The 15,959-nt window shown below is 33.3% G+C and overlaps 1 protein-coding gene across 8 annotated transcripts; it reads right to left on the bottom strand.

The window, feature by feature from the left end:
• Positions 1–1,360: 1,360 nt before the first annotated feature.
• Positions 1,361–7,441, bottom strand: LOC107877807 (putative pentatricopeptide repeat-containing protein At5g09950). Of its 8 annotated transcripts, XM_047393621.1 has the most exons (4): positions 6,034–7,357; positions 5,241–5,428; positions 3,468–4,855; positions 1,361–1,925 (listed from the first exon to the last, which is right to left on the bottom strand). In XM_047393621.1, exon 3 carries the CDS (start codon positions 4,822–4,824, stop codon positions 3,574–3,576), a length of 1,251 nt encoding a protein of 416 aa, XP_047249577.1. In that variant the 5' UTR covers positions 4,825–4,855; positions 5,241–5,428; positions 6,034–7,357; the 3' UTR covers positions 1,361–1,925; positions 3,468–3,573. The 8 variants fall into 8 exon arrangements, with proteins under 8 accessions (XP_047249577.1, XP_016580029.1, XP_016580025.1 ...); XM_016724543.2 differs by having other exon boundaries at positions 3,468–5,428; positions 6,619–7,441; XM_016724539.2 differs by having other exon boundaries at positions 3,468–5,428; positions 5,983–7,357.
• Positions 7,442–15,959: the final 8,518 nt, after the last annotated feature.

Here is a 15,959-nt window from a genome sequence, read left to right as displayed (position 1 = left end):
AAGTACACAAAGTGCAAGTTCAGTATAGAATCACATTTGATGGGGAAGTGTGGACTGATACACGAGTCATCCCCAAGAGAGGGAGCTTCGAGTTTCTTGGGTCTATAATCAAAAGAAATGGAGAGATCGAGAAGAATGCCACACATCGTATTGGAGCAGAGTAGCTAAAATCGAGGCTTGCATTTGGTGTTTTATGTGATAAGACACAATGCCATCAAGACTTGACGTTAAGTTCAATAGAGTGGATACTAGACTGACTATATTGTACGGGGTTGAGTATTGGCCAGTCAGGAATTCTCAGGTTAAAAAAATTAATGTAGCTAAAATAAGGATGCTCAAATGGATGTATGGGTACACTGGGAGAGACAAGATTATAACAAAGATATGTGGGACAAGGTGGGAATAACCTCTGTGATGGATAAGATGCGGAAAGCGAGACTAAGATGCTTGGAATACGTAAAGAGAAGCACAGATTCCCCGATGAGGAGGTGCGGCAGTTGGCAATGATAGGTTTGAAAGGTAGAAGTAGATCGAGGAAGAATGGGAAGAGGTGATTAGACAAGACATGACACATCTTCAACTTACCGAGAACAGTACCCTAGACACGAGACTAACGAAGATTAAGATAGACGGTCAGGTAGGTAGTCGAGCATTTCTCTCTCTTATATGTGGTAGAATAAGGTTCTAGTATGGAGAATCTATATGTCCCCTTGCCAGTTGTATTATTATTATTATTATGCTATTTTTATCTTATTCTTCAAATTTTATTACTACTATTTTATTAATTTGCAGTTAGTACTTCTCCTTATTTTCATCATAGTTTTTTACTATGGCATTTCTTTCAAACTTGTTCTGAAAAATGATTCTCTAGACAAGGGTCTGTTGAAAACAACTTCTTTACTCCACAAAGGTAGGGTAAGGTCTGCGTATGCTTCGCCTTCTCCAGACCCCCACTTGTGGGATTATCTTGGGGATGTTATTGATGGTTCTGTCTGGAGTAGCTTACTTGGAACTTGATTATTTCATTGGATGCCTGCTATCTCCCACCAGCATAGATACCAAGTAACTTTTCCACCCTGAGACACATGCATTAGTAAGAAATCTCCTAGTGTTGGTGTTTTTTTGTCTCTGATTAGATTTGAACCGTCCAAGGTTTGCACTCACTTCATTGACCACTAGGCCACATGTGGTCTCTATTCAAGACTTACTATTGTAACACAAAATAAGATGAGAATATATTAGCTAACCGTGGAACGAGAACAATTACATACGTGAATATTTCTTCTCCATAGGAAACTGGTTAGTGAAGTAACCATATTAGAATAAACAGGCAGCTAAACAAAAGTAAAAGAGAACACTATAACCTTCAATAACTTTCACTTAAAAGGAACAGAAACACAGAAAATTCAAATTTAAAGTTTGTGAAATTGAGTATAGTAAGATAAGAAGTGTCACGGAGTATCTAAAGAAATCATAAAATTTTCTTACTTCTAGTGGAGCAACATGAAAATCGCCTTAGAAGAGTCAAAAAAACAAAGGATCCATCTCGCTGATATCACTACCAGAGTACGTGCAGTTCACGCTTCAGCCTGGTAAAATTATGTTTCATTGCCCGTCAATGCAGACAATTGTGTTTAAAGAATATTCACCAAAAATTCACAGCTTTGCTGCAACTCCTACGATCTCTGAGGCATTCCTTAGCCAAACACCCATGGCTAGAGAGGCGCCACCACGAATTCACTTTGTACCTTCCAGTTATCTATTAGCGTCAATATTGCAAGGACTGAGAATTTTCACAGCTTGCTTCCCTTTGGCCAAGCAGCTTATTGCTGCAGATTCTTCTTGAACAATACAATAATAGTTCATCTTTAATGATCCACTGATGCTTATGGATGATGTACTTCTATGAGTGATGGCATATGTATCTGAACATAAAGCAAAACCGAGTAACGATCTGATACTTTTGTTTATCTATATAATAAAAGACACATTTTTAAAGAACAAAAAAGAGCAGAGAAGGTAAGGATATCAGGTAATGGAAACACCCATAAAGTAGTGACACCATAGAGCATAAACATAAATCTCTTTTTTTATAATTGTGGTGTCCGGGCCAGCTTGCATGAATCTCAACTAATTCAATGGGATAACTGCCACATCCCACCAGCAACAGGTAGTCAAGCCTTATCCACCAAGGCGAGGACAAATGAAAAGAAATCACCCAGAGTTTTTTGTTTGCATAAACATAGATGTTAACCAACAGAAACTCATCCTATCGAAAGATCAGCAACAGAAAAGTGTACTTTGCTTTAGGTTAAGTAAATTTATCAAAATAGATTTTCTTTTTTGATGAAAAGAGTATCAGCTTTTAGATGCTTGAAGAAGTCATGTGATGGCGAAAGCATGAGAATCGCTGTTGCTGAAGAGAATAGAAATGAAATTAGAATCGTAGATAAATAGATACAGACACTGTACCAGGACAACTAGTATTCAAAGAATCACTTATTCTGTTAAATTTCATTATATTTAAGCTTTCAAAAGTGATTTGAGACATATATCTAAGTGATCTGGAAAAGTATACACTTTTAGAGTTTATTTGTAGATCAAAATCGATAGTCATAGAAAAGAATGAATCCCAAAAACGAAATGACAATTCATTCACTTGTCAAAGGAATTCTCAATATGCATAAGACCGTCGAAACCCAAGTACGGAATGCAGGTAAAGAACAACTGCATCTCCATAGAGAAAACTAGTTTTAACAAGACACCTTTATTCGTTCCAACAGATTCATACCTGAAATAGAAAGGTCAAGAACTGAAGAGTTTCCTATGCAGTTTTAGAGGCAAATTTCTTGTCAGTAGGATCAAACTGTGAAATCTATCCTTAAAGAATTAGAGTGACAAAATCAGCCACAAAGGTCAAAAAAATTGTAACTTTCTTATGCACCTTTAAGAGGAAAATTTAAGCAAGTGGAGATCAAAATGCCAAATCTATCCCTAAAGAATGAGGGCAACAAACTTGGATGTTACCAAAGCATAGTCATTGCAGTCATAAAACTTGGCCTGTCAGACTAAACATATAAACTCTTAAACTAATACTCCTTCCGTCCCATTTTATGTGGCACCCTTTGACTTGGCACGGTGTTTAAGAAAAAAATGAAGACTTCTAAAACTTGTGGTCTAAAATAATCTTTAGATATTTGTGTAGCTATAAATCATTTCATCAAGGGCAAAAAGGGAATTTTAAAGCTAATTGTTTCCATTGATAGTAAAGAGACATTCTTTTTGGGACAGACTAAAAAGGAAAGGGTGCCACATAAAATCGGATGGAGTATCCTGAACAACAGCAAGATAACCAAGCAGTCAGATTACGTCATGAGGGAAAGCACAAAAACATTCATCTCCTAGGATCAAATTTAGAAAGACCAAAAGCATTTTGAAAGAAGCGGATTGAAAATATAAGTCCATACCTTTGTAGTTCAGAACAATCTGTCATTTCAGAAACCCTTTGTACACGCTGAGCTTCATGTTTGCAATAGTGCTAAAGCAGTGATAGGAGAACCAGATCTCCCTTTCTTATGATGAATCAAGGAGAATAATTTCTTCATCCAATCCACAGCCTAAAGTTCCAAGTACATTCACAATTTCCTCAATCCTTGAATAAGAGAAATTGCCAATTGTGAACTTTTCTACAGACCCCTTCACCTCAATGAGACTATGAGCAGCTTCCTTCTTTAAACCACGGCTCTTCAACATTTTTCTTGCCTCTGCCACACAATCCCACTTCTCGTCTGAAGCATATAAGTTTGATAACAAAACATAAGGTGAAGTAGAAACAGGCTGATGCTGTAAGAGCTTTTTAGCCATTCTTTCCCCAATTACAACATCACCATGCAGCCGACAAGCTGAAAGTAAGCAACCTAAAACAACTGAATCATGCCCAAAGGGGTACCTTTGCATGTATTCTTCAGCATCTTTCAGCCTCCCAGCTCGTCCTAATAAATCAATGAGGCAAGAGAAATGTTCAACGTTGGGAGTAACCCCATAAATCTCGTTCATGGTATTGAAGTAATATAGGCCCTCATCTACAAGACCCACATGATTGCAAGCGATTAGAAGTCCGAGAAATGTGACAGAATCGGGCTTTAAATCAACACTCTTCATCTCCTCAAACAATTTTATAACTTTTTTTCCATGGCCATGGTTAGCAAATCCAGCAATGACACTATTCCATGAGACAAGATTACGACAAGTCATTCGCCTAAAAGCTGTATATGCATACTGAATACCGCCACACTTAGCATACATGTTCACGAGGGCATTCCCAACACCAATATCTACACTTGAGTTTGTTCTAATAAGACGGGCATGTATTTGCCGCCCAAATTGCATAGAACCCATGCCAGCACATGCAGAAAGCAGGCTAGCATAGGTAAACTCATCAGGCCTTCCATCAAAAAAATCCATCATCTCTTTAATAACATCCATGGCCTTTGAATGATCATCACAATGAGAACACGCAGCAATGAGAGTATTCCATGAAATGACATCTTTCTCTTGGATTGATCTGAAAACTTTGTCAGCTTCATCTAACAAGTTTAAATTTGAGTACATTGTCATTATTATATTGCCTATAAAGGCAGTCTCGTCGAGTTTGAGCTTGATTGTTTGGCTATGCAATTGCATTCCTTTCCCCAAATCATCTGCAGTATTGCAGGTTCCTAATAAGCCGACAAAGGTGAAACGGTCCGGAACCAACCCTTGTCGGCACATACTTTTGTAGACTTCAAATGCTTTCTCTCTTTGATTACTTTCTACCAAACCCATTATGATTGTGTTGTAAGAGACATCAGTAAGACTGGGGATTAATGCAAAAACGGATAAAGCGTCACTACATTGACCATTTTTCATGTACATTGAGATCAGAGAGTTGGACACAAACGAAATGGACGAACAGCCTAATTTGATAGATTGAGCATGTATCTGTCTACCAAGTCTCAAGGCCAAGAGGTTAGCACATGAACTAAGAGCACTAGCAAGGACAAATTCATTCGGCTCTAGTGGCATTTGGGAGTAGAGGCTGATAGCCATGAGGTGTTTCCCTTCTTGATCATAACCAGAGATCATGGCTGACCAGGTAACGAGATTTCTTTTGGACATCTCATTAAAAATTTGATTGGCAAAGTTAATATTTCTACACTTTGCATACATGTTGAGGATGTGATTGGATATGAAAACATCACCTTGTAAGCCTGACTTGATTGCAGCTGCATGAAGAGAGAGTCCATAATGGAATGCCTTGGTCTTAGAGCAATGATGCAATAGTGAAGCAAGAATTTCTGGTACCATTTACCACATATGAAGGGAAGGTCTCGTGTCCTAGTGCATCTCTTCTTATATCTAAAAGGTCCTCAAACTCATGCAAATAAACCTGCACAAAAGGTTCAGCCAATAAGGTCAGAGGACAAGAATGAAACGGTCAATAATTATAGCTATTTCAAATTAAGTACAATTTTTTTTCATCATCAGATTACACATAGAAGTCCCTCAAAGCTGCAAATATTACAAAAAATATCCGTCGCATAAAAGAACAACAAATTTTATCTACAAAACCCACTTATTCGCCCCTTCTGTGTAACCTACTCTTATCCTTTCTCCATTTTGTTCTCAAAATTAGCTTCACATCGGCATAAAGTCCGAAACCAGTCCTGTTTCCCCCTTTATCTTCGCCAAACAACATCACTACACTCCACAAAGAAAATAATACCAAAAAGAACAAAGAGAAAATCAAAAGACAACCTAGTAAAGAAGGAAAGACAAGAAGAGAGGTATATGGAGAAATGTAAAATGCTGCAAATCAGAGACATTTCAACTTTATGAAGTTTACAAATAACTAAGAGGTTTATCAAAGTAAGTCCTCTTTACCGCATCGAATCTCAGTTTCACTTTGGCAAAACAAACTTTAATACAATAACAACAACAAACCTTACAAATGGGGTCTTGAAAAGGTAGAGTGTGTGAAGACCTTATCCCTACCTCGTAAAGACAGGAGGTCTAAATATATGCCTCCACTTCACTAAATTGTTCAACTTTATCCTCTGTTGTACTACCTGCCAATTTACCTCGCCATTACTTTACTTACGGAAAAGGGTCGAACTACCCTGAGCTATTTGAAATGGAGCAAAAACACCCTCCATTTGTTTTTTTGCTAAAAAATACCCTTCCATTTATTTTTTGGCTTACAATACCCCCTCACACTAACGGAATGCCCCCTGGCAGTCCATGTGGATAAAAAACGCCATTTGGCCTGTATAAGCTGCCGGCATGGATAATCACTCCATGTCCTACAAAATCCGACCCGTCTTGTGTCTTGAGAAACTGTAGTTCACGAAATTTGTAAATATCTCTATCAATGTCCCTTCGTACAACATCAGAGCAATGCACAGCCGCCCCTGTATGCATAAGCGCTCTTTCTCTATGAGCACTAGCAAAACCTCCAAATACCACGCTTGTGAACACTAGGTATATCTTATCCAAATTCTTAACGAGTTTTCGAATTTGAAAACACAGTCGGATTCTGTAAGTAATAGAGTTTAATCTACAGGAGTAAAAACTACACACCTTTGATGATTTTGGACTGAGAAAACAGAGGCGAAAATGAGAAATTTTACTGTGTAAGATGGGCCGGATTTTTTAAGACATGGCTGATTATCCACGCTGGCAGCTTATGTGGACAAGCCCCACGTCCACTGCTTGGTGACATGTCATAAGAGTAAAGGGTATTTGTGAACAAAAAGCAAATGGAGGCTATATTTGCTCCATTTCAAATAGTTTGGAGGTAGTTTTGGCCCTTTCCGCTGACTTATCAAATATACCCCAATTATTTTTTTTCTCCAACCTGATCAAAATTGCCCAATTTCAAAATTCAAACTAAATGGTGAAGATATAATAGCAATAAAATGCTGAAGTGAGTAACACAATCAAAACTGCAACATAAAAAAAAAACACAATGTGTAGACATATTAGCAATCTTGATTCCGCATTTCACCATATAAGAAAAGTAACATGAAACACAGTTCAATATAATTTTTTTTTTTTTAAGAAAAAGATAAATGTATCTATTTCAATTAAAATGGGTTGAATTGAGTCTGAAAACAAACATTAAGGGAGGGAGGGAGCAGGAGCACAAAGGAGGAAAATTGAGTAGTATATGACGTAGCTGTTGAAGGAATTTCCGATAACACTGTTCTTCTTCAACTTCCGGCTATAGAGTTGAAAAAATGGAGCAGAAGGAACCCCGAAAGCGCTGCGGGTTGGGTTGGATCCGTTCCAATTGAAATTTTATCTATTTAAATGTATGTTTTAACATTTATCTACAAGACATCTTTCTGAATATTTCAAACTGTAAATATGTTGAACTGATCATAAGTTTTATCTAATGGTACTATATCGGTTTTGTGACATGGATACTTTTACTTACATATTTGTCATTTACACCCTTAAATTCATTAAAAAATAATATTTTAAATTCAATTTTGCATATGTGGCATTAATCCAGTGAGCTGAAAAAATGCGTGTAAACACGCATTTTTAGACGAGTGAAGTTAATATTTTTTATTTTAAAATATTTTTAAAAATTAAAAAATAATTAATTTAAAATATAGAAACAACAAATTAATTCCACAATCTCTCTTCTTCATACCCCTTCCCCCTCCCCACGTCCCCACCCCACCTAGTACAACATTTGCTAAGTCCCCACCCCTACCCAGCACCACTACCATCACATCCAGCCACCTCCTCTTCTCCCGTCCTCCATCCCCTACCCTATACCACCACAAAATCAACCAATTTTTCCTACCTTTGTCCTCCACCCCTACCCTGCACCACTACCACCACCACCATATTATTAGTACCAAGTAAATCATCAAATGTCCAGAAGTTTTTTAAATACCTAAATCCGATAAATTCTATTCGAAGAGAAATTCATGTTCATTGTAAGAATTCAAGATTTGGATATAAGCAATTAAAGGATAAATTGGGCGATTCGAAGATAAATTCATGCTCCTTGTAGGAATTCAAGATTTGGGTATAGGTAATTTTTCTTTCTCCATAAAAATTGCTTCTTAATACAACAAAGATTCAATCTTTTTTTTTTTGTTTTCTAAAATGGGTGTTGAACATCAAAAAGATATTTTAGTGACTGATGAAGTTGGTTTCGTTGGACACATACAGTGATGCAGCTACAGAATGAAGGTGTTGAACATCAACAATCTTTTTTTTTTTGAAAAAATGGTATGTATGTGAGAGAATTTTGTATATTTATGAATTTGACAATGGTGTGTGTGAGAGAATTTTGTATATTTATGAACTTGACAATGGTGTGTGTGTTTGGGGGTGGGTTGAGGTGGTGATGAGAATGAAAGAATGGTGTGTGTGTTCATATGAATGAAGTGAAGAAGAAGAAGAAACAACAAAGGAAGAATTGCCAATTTTGCCTTTTCTTTTAATTCTAATTTTTTTTTTTTTAATATGTAAGTTCTTATGTGGCATTTTAAAAATGACGTGAAATTTAATATAGCATTTAAAATAACGTGAAAGCTGACGTGGAAGTTGACGTGCAACAAGTGTGTTACACACATCAAAAAAGTGTTTAAAATATTATTTTTTAATGGGTTCAAGGGTCCAGATGACAAACATGTAAGTAGGAGTATCCACATTCAAAACCGATATAGTACAAGGGTCCATCGAGTCATTTTGCCTATAAATAAATATTAAAACTTATTAATTGAAGATAAAAATTCAAGACTGAACATCTTGTGGGACGCTAGGCGTAATTTCTTCGAAATGGGTTGGTTCAACTTTGGTTAGAGTGGAGAAAACATTAACTAAAGGTATATGATAATTTTAGTAAACGAGTAAAATTGAAAGGACAACAGAAAAATGATTTATATTTCTTTTTTAAGAGAAAATATAAAATTTCTCTTAAATTTGTTCGTCAAACTTACTTTAACACCTTAACTTTATAAATATTTTTATACCTTCATAAATAACTTTCTAGTAAATTAAACTAAAAATTACATAAACCAACAACTTAACTTTAAGTTATTACACAATATCCAACTCTTAAAATTTATTACAAATATCCCACTTTTTCAATTTCTCTCTTTAAAAACTCATGTACACTACTTTACCTTTTACTCTTCACGTTTTTTACTCCTTGAAAGATGTCTATAATCAAGAAAACACTATCTAACGGTTTTCATTTCTGAATTCACAATCGTGTTTGCTGTTAACTCTTCTTCATCGGCATTCAATTTTTTCAGAAACTACATTAACAATATCTACATTAACAACATTCTTAAAATTAAGATTGGAGGTTAGTAAGATTTTTTTTTTTACTTAACCAATTTCAGATCCGACGGAATAAGTTCTTGCATATTGTTCATTCTTCAAATATTACTTTGTAATGGATGATTCTCCATCTTTTAGTTTAGGATTAACTCAGTTAGAGTATAATGAACCAGCGAATCGGGTTATTGGTTTTGTTTCCAAAAATTTTGATTACGAGAATCTTAATTTTTATGAAAATAGATCAAAATATTGTAACGACCCGTTAAGATGAAAAAGCTGAGAAAGGTTGTTGTGAAATTAAAAAAAAAACAAATTGAAGAATCGTCAAAGAAGAAAAAAAAAGAGAATACTTCATGGCCCTGTTTACCGAAGGTATTTTGATTGTTCTTTATGAATCTATGTGTTTCTTGCTCAAGGTTTGAATTTCTTTTTATGTAATGTTAGTGTTGTTTTTACTTCTCACGCTATATACATAGCATTTAATTATGTTGGTGTTGATTATATACATAAGTTTGTTATGTAAAGTCATATACATTCGAATAGGGTTCTGTTTTTTTTCAATTTAATATGTGTGTTTGTTTTAGTATACATACATAATAGTATGTTATGTATATGAACTACAATTATATTCATTAGATAATATACATTTAAAATTAACTTTTTAAAAGCCATATACATAGGAATAAGATTAACTTTTTTCCACTCAGTTTTTGGCTGGTATTTTTGAGCACATATGCATATCAGATTAAGCTGTATGTGTTAACTGATGCATTATTTATTTTCACAGGGTTTGAAATATAGAATAATAGAAGTCCCTTTGCATTCGTTGCATTATGGTAATTCATGCAATCGTGATTTTGGAGAAGATATCAAAAACTATTTGAGCGAAAATGTACAAAATCTTTTTCGACAATTAATTTTTGGGTCATTTCTCGACATGCCTTAGTGCAACTTTCAGAGGTAAATTTCAAAATGCTTGCTCATGCTTAAGATAGAGGAAGATAACCATGATGAAATATATGTTTTTGTGAAGGGGACTATCTTCAGTTTTCTATTTTTGAGTTTGCTTTCATTACCGGTCTTAAATGTAATGGTAACATAGAGGACTACCTGTATCCTGAATCATCTAAGTCTGTTTTAATTGACAAATACTTTTCAAATGCAAAGGATTCGGTAAAAAAATAAATATTTGTTCAGCGCTTTAAGATGAAAAACTTTGATAACATTACAGATGCTTTGAACATGTCTATTCTTTATTTCATTCATATTTTTTTGTATTCACAAATACATGATGCTACTATTAGTAGAGCAGATCTCTTGATGGTGGAAGATGGCCAGTTTGAACAATTTTCATGGGGGAAGAGTTTATTTCAGAAGCTTATGTCATCATGGAGACAAGATTACCTTATTGAAAAACAGCTATATCAGATGGGAGGAATGTCCCACGCATTGAATGTTTGAATTTTTAGAGGTTGACAGTAAGATTGTCGAGCGGAAGAGAAACATAATTTTAAAAATTTTTAACTAAAAGTTTGTCGATGTTAAGCTGAATTATGAGAAGTTTATAGGTGGCATGTTCAGTAAGGTATTTTTCTTACTAAATATTTGAAACTTTCATGTTTTAAGTTTTTCATGTTGAGTATTAGTCTAACATTCAAAATATTTTATTTTATTATTATTTTTTATTTTCACATTTGGTTTACAGTTTATTTACAAGAATTACGTTCAACTCCCGAAGAAGTGCAAAGGCTTGATTTGTCAATGCGGGAAGGCATTGAGATATATGAACCTGACTCTGCATCTCCACCTACCAATATGACAGGCCGTAGTGGAAAAAAGGTTGCTGATGAGGAGTTGACATATTCACACCCAGATCATTAAGGGTTCGAGGATTTCAATACATTACCACCATCCGAAATCCTCATAAAGGCGGGTTACGTTACTGAAATTTCATCTGCTCATAAATAAAAAAAGAGAAAGATGGTTAGCTTTGATAAGAAAAAGGGTGAGGTGCAAGAATCGGTTATATCACCAACAATTAATTCAAAAGGAGGTGTATCTGCAGAGAAAACAAAAGCTGATGATGAATGCACAAATAAAAATCTCAATATTTCAAAAATTACATCATCATACAGTGACACGGAGAAGTCTTTTCCCCCATCTTCCAACATATTAGAATAACAGTATATTTTTAGAGTCGATTTGAACAAGATAAAGTCATTTGTACTATCATACATAAGTATTATTCTAAATTCAATTAGTTTAATCAGTTTTAATTATGACAAAAACGGATATTCATGAATTTGATGTTTATATAGAAAGATGATTGTAATGATTTTAAAATTAGAGATGAATTTATGAAAGTAAAATACAGAAGTATGTATAAAATTTTGACTTTATAGAGTTTATAATATTTTTTTTTGCATATTATGAATTGATGTCAATAATTTTTTGAGAAATTATTTATTTTTTTAAAAAGGATTATGAAGGGAGAGGTGATAAAAGGGGAGCTGTCCCGATAAATTAACATATCGGATTGATGCGTACCAAAACACAAAAACAAGACAAAGGAAAAAAGGTTAATGTTCTATTTTCAGAATTTTTAACATAACTTTATCTTTATGTATATGGTAGCAAGTACATAGCATATGATGTGAAATTTTTTATCAATAGTAGTGTATAGACAATTTGAATAGGGAACATGTTTGTTACATTGATCATAACGCGTCTCCTAGATACATGTTATCATATCAAAATAATTTTTTTATGTTATATTCTGTACTTGTTATAATCGATATTTTTTTATAGATTGTGGAATTGACTGACAATACCTTAGGTGCTGAGTCGAGCAATGATAAATCTCAAGAATCAGTGGGATACGACAGTCCCAAGTGTCAGGATTATAAAGTTAAATATGTCGTTTAAATTTATTAATTGTGTGAAATCGTTTTTGAAACATTCATTTTTTCTTTAAGAGGAATATTTTGGGTGCAGTGTTGGGATGAAAGATGTTTCAACAGTCGAGCCTGTCAATGTTCAACCCATTGAAATAGGTCATCAACACTGTGTCAATGTAAACATTGAAAAAAAAATCATTAACATCTTGAAAGATCAAACGGTAAACATCCACACCGATTAACTATCCATTTTCCTTATAAGTTAATAAATAAGATTCATTATATACATAACTAGCAATATATATGAAAGATTCTACATAACTTGTTAAATTAAATTTTTTAACATATGTACACTATCTAAATATACATCAATCAGATGTACCCCAATACACATATTGAATTCAACATTATTTTTTTAATAATTTTTTTATAATAGTTTAAGTAACTCTTTTTAATATTCACAACGAATTACATATTAATCATAGTTCGTTTATATGTATACTAACTCATTTATCATGAGTGTATAACAAGATGAATTCTCAAGCACAATACCTGATTTTGTACAAGATGCTATAGACACACTGATAGTCGAAATAACAACCCCACTAATTGTTAAACCCATTAAGGTCTTTAGTCTGCCACAGATTACTGAGAGTTAGCATTTAATACGTGGCCGTCAATTTTTATCAATTTTTCTGATGCACAAGTTACAATGCATGTCATGTTGAAAAGTCTGCACAACAAATCAAATAGAGGTCAAGAATTTTCAATTCACATTCTTTAATTATTTTGGACTTAAGCTCTGCAGGACAAGACAACCCTAAAATTGAGAATCGACAAAAGTATGCTTTTGATGGATGTAGCATATTGGATGAGTTGCCTCATAGGTTAATGAAGTGTTACTTTGAATGAATTGTTGAAGGATTGCTGAAGTTTCATGCAATAAGGTACTAGTTCATATATGTTTTATAATATAAAAGAAATTACCATATTACATTTGGTAACATTTTTTTAAAAATTCTATGACATAGAAAATCAAAGGATGATCACTACAAAGCTAAATTATCAAGTCTTGATTACAAGCAATTGAATTTTATAGTGGCTCATTCTTAAAATAAAAATTGATTCTACATGATGTCGCAGCCAAACAGATGTTGGAATGATGAGGAGGTTCGTTCACCATTTTGTACTTTTAGTGTTGTGAAATAGTAAATTGGTGATAATTTTTATTTTTTTTAGTAATATGTCTTTATTTTTTTATTAACTCTAGTAAAATTATGTTTGATAATTAAAAGTTAATATATAGTCAAATAGAGACTGTAGTAAAATTTTTTGTGTACGACATATCAAATACATAACAATGTTATGTATATATTTTTAAAAAGTATAGTATCGCAAACGGAGATGTTTGTTTCGTATGTATGTTATGTATATGTTGACATATACATAGCTCAGTTATGTATATGTTTTCAGCTTTGAGGCTTGATATTTTGGATTCTATCCTATTTAACTTACTCCGCCTCGATTAGTTATGATAAACTAAGTCTATAATAGTAGTATCCAAGGAACATCGATCCAACTTTTTAATTCTAGATATTTTTACTACATAACATGAATTCATTTGATGATAGGAGCATTTTTCTTTGAAAATAATATATGTGAACTTATGTATCAACTCACTCAATTTTTTTTCCGAGTAAGTTACTAATCCCTCTATACACATTTAACTGTTGTATGTTGTAGAGTTTCTTTGTGATCCTTTTAAAGATAGAAGAAGAATGGGATATTGTATTGCTTTGGTTTTTTAGTTGATTAATAGAGTAAACAAGGCTACAAATTCAACGAGTGAGTTGTTTTGAGCTATAAACAATATATTCATTTCAGTATTGAGCTAGATTTTTTATATTCAGAGAAGGTAAGGGGGATTACTATCTGTCCTTTTTTTTTGTCTTTTGTATGTATTTGATATATATGTTGACATATACATAGCTTAGTTATGTATATGTTATCACATACATTAATATGTGTTATGTACATGCAGTCGTTTACATGACTAATTATTTTGTATATGTTGTCATCTACATCATAACTTTTTACGTTTATGTTGTTGGATGTTATTCTAATACCGTGCCAACAAATTCACATTTTCCTTAACAACTTTATCTAAATTTCATAATAGCCTTACGTATCTGTTAACTAGCTAAATTCCAAACGTAGCATCTTATGTATGAATTGATATATTTAAAAGTTACTTAAATATTTGGATAGTTCTAGTTTTGTTTAACTTCATATTTTGAGATTCTACTAAATTAGGCATCATTGAGTTGTGCTGATAAGTTGGTCAGTTAAAAAAATTCAACATATCAATTTCACATTGATCAACTAAAATACATAAATATGACATTTTACATGATGAACTTTGCTTTTATTTAACTTTGTTATGCTGGGGAATGTCCAAAACTAAATGTTATTACTTTTTCGAAATGTGCAACATATTATGTCACTTTTTACCACCTTCACAAAAAATCGAAGCAATAATTAGATCATCAGTACAGATACACTACTGCAAATTATTTTTTCAAAATCTATATTGAACAAACATACAGAAGGTACTATTCAGATGTTGCGCCAATGATTATTTTCACACAAAAAGACAATCGCCAATCATATATTATTGCAAGACATGAAGAATCCATTACAAACATCATCAAAGGATTCAACATTCCTATTGATTTGCTGTGGCATATGGTAGATGAGATATACATACTGGTGAATTGTGGTGGAGAGTTTCATTGGGTATTGACTGTGGTTGCATTAAACGAAAAAGGCATTTGGGTATATGACTCATTGTCAAGTTCAAAACACAAGGAATCATAACCTGAGATTCACCAATTGGTTGTTATGTCTAGCCAACAATGAATTTATGGAACAAACAACACATATTGATTGGCCAAATCTTTCAGCATACAAGGATAATTTGGCCAACACACACAGATTGTGAACCAACATTCTTTTGACATTGTGTACATGGATCAGATTGCACAATAATTGATTAGTAGTGTAAGTCGAACTTCATCTACCTTATATAGTTAGTTATGTATGTGAAGATAGTCTGATTTAATTCATGTTACTACTTTGTAGCGATTATGGTATTTTTGTGGTCAGTTATGCGGAGTTTTTAAGTGAAGACATACCTGTACCTCATTTAAATTTTGATGCACAGACACAGAGATTGAGATATGCCACCATGTTATGACATTACGGTGTGACTAGGGATAAAAAGATATGAAAGCGACAGTGAAGATCCTTCAAGACTCAGTCCAATTTATGTACCTCTTATTGACGAATATGACATCGTTAGTCTAAAATAGGGGTGACAGTATGGTGATAGTCTAGAATAGGGAGTGACGGTATTGTATTAAAATGACTTGTTTATTTTATGTATGGTTAATATATTTATATTTGTTAAGAAAGATATCGCTTCTATTTACATGTTTTATCATTTAATATAATGATGAGGAATTACACATTTGTATTCTATGTCAACGTCTAGTATTGGTGAAATTTTCATAGTTCGCATACACACACTGATGTCCTTATGCATATCATATATTTTTTAAGTTTTGTTATGTATTATGAAAAAATATAATTTTTATATATAGATAAATATAATTGTATATGCACAAGTAATCTGTCTTTTTAAATTATACACAT

This window comes from Capsicum annuum, chromosome 7, assembly GCF_002878395.1.
Source record: "Capsicum annuum cultivar UCD-10X-F1 chromosome 7, UCD10Xv1.1, whole genome shotgun sequence".
Lineage (NCBI taxonomy): Eukaryota > Viridiplantae > Streptophyta > Magnoliopsida > Solanales > Solanaceae > Capsicum > Capsicum annuum.
Note: the sequence above shows the minus strand (reverse complement) of the source record. Positions and strands in the feature narration are given on the sequence as shown.

What these genes read in the sequence shown, in the direction of transcription:
- LOC107877807 (XM_016724543.2), bottom strand. Translation starts at nt 5,346, where the DNA reads ATGGTACCAGAAATTCTTGCTTCACTATTGCATCATTGCTCTAAGACC.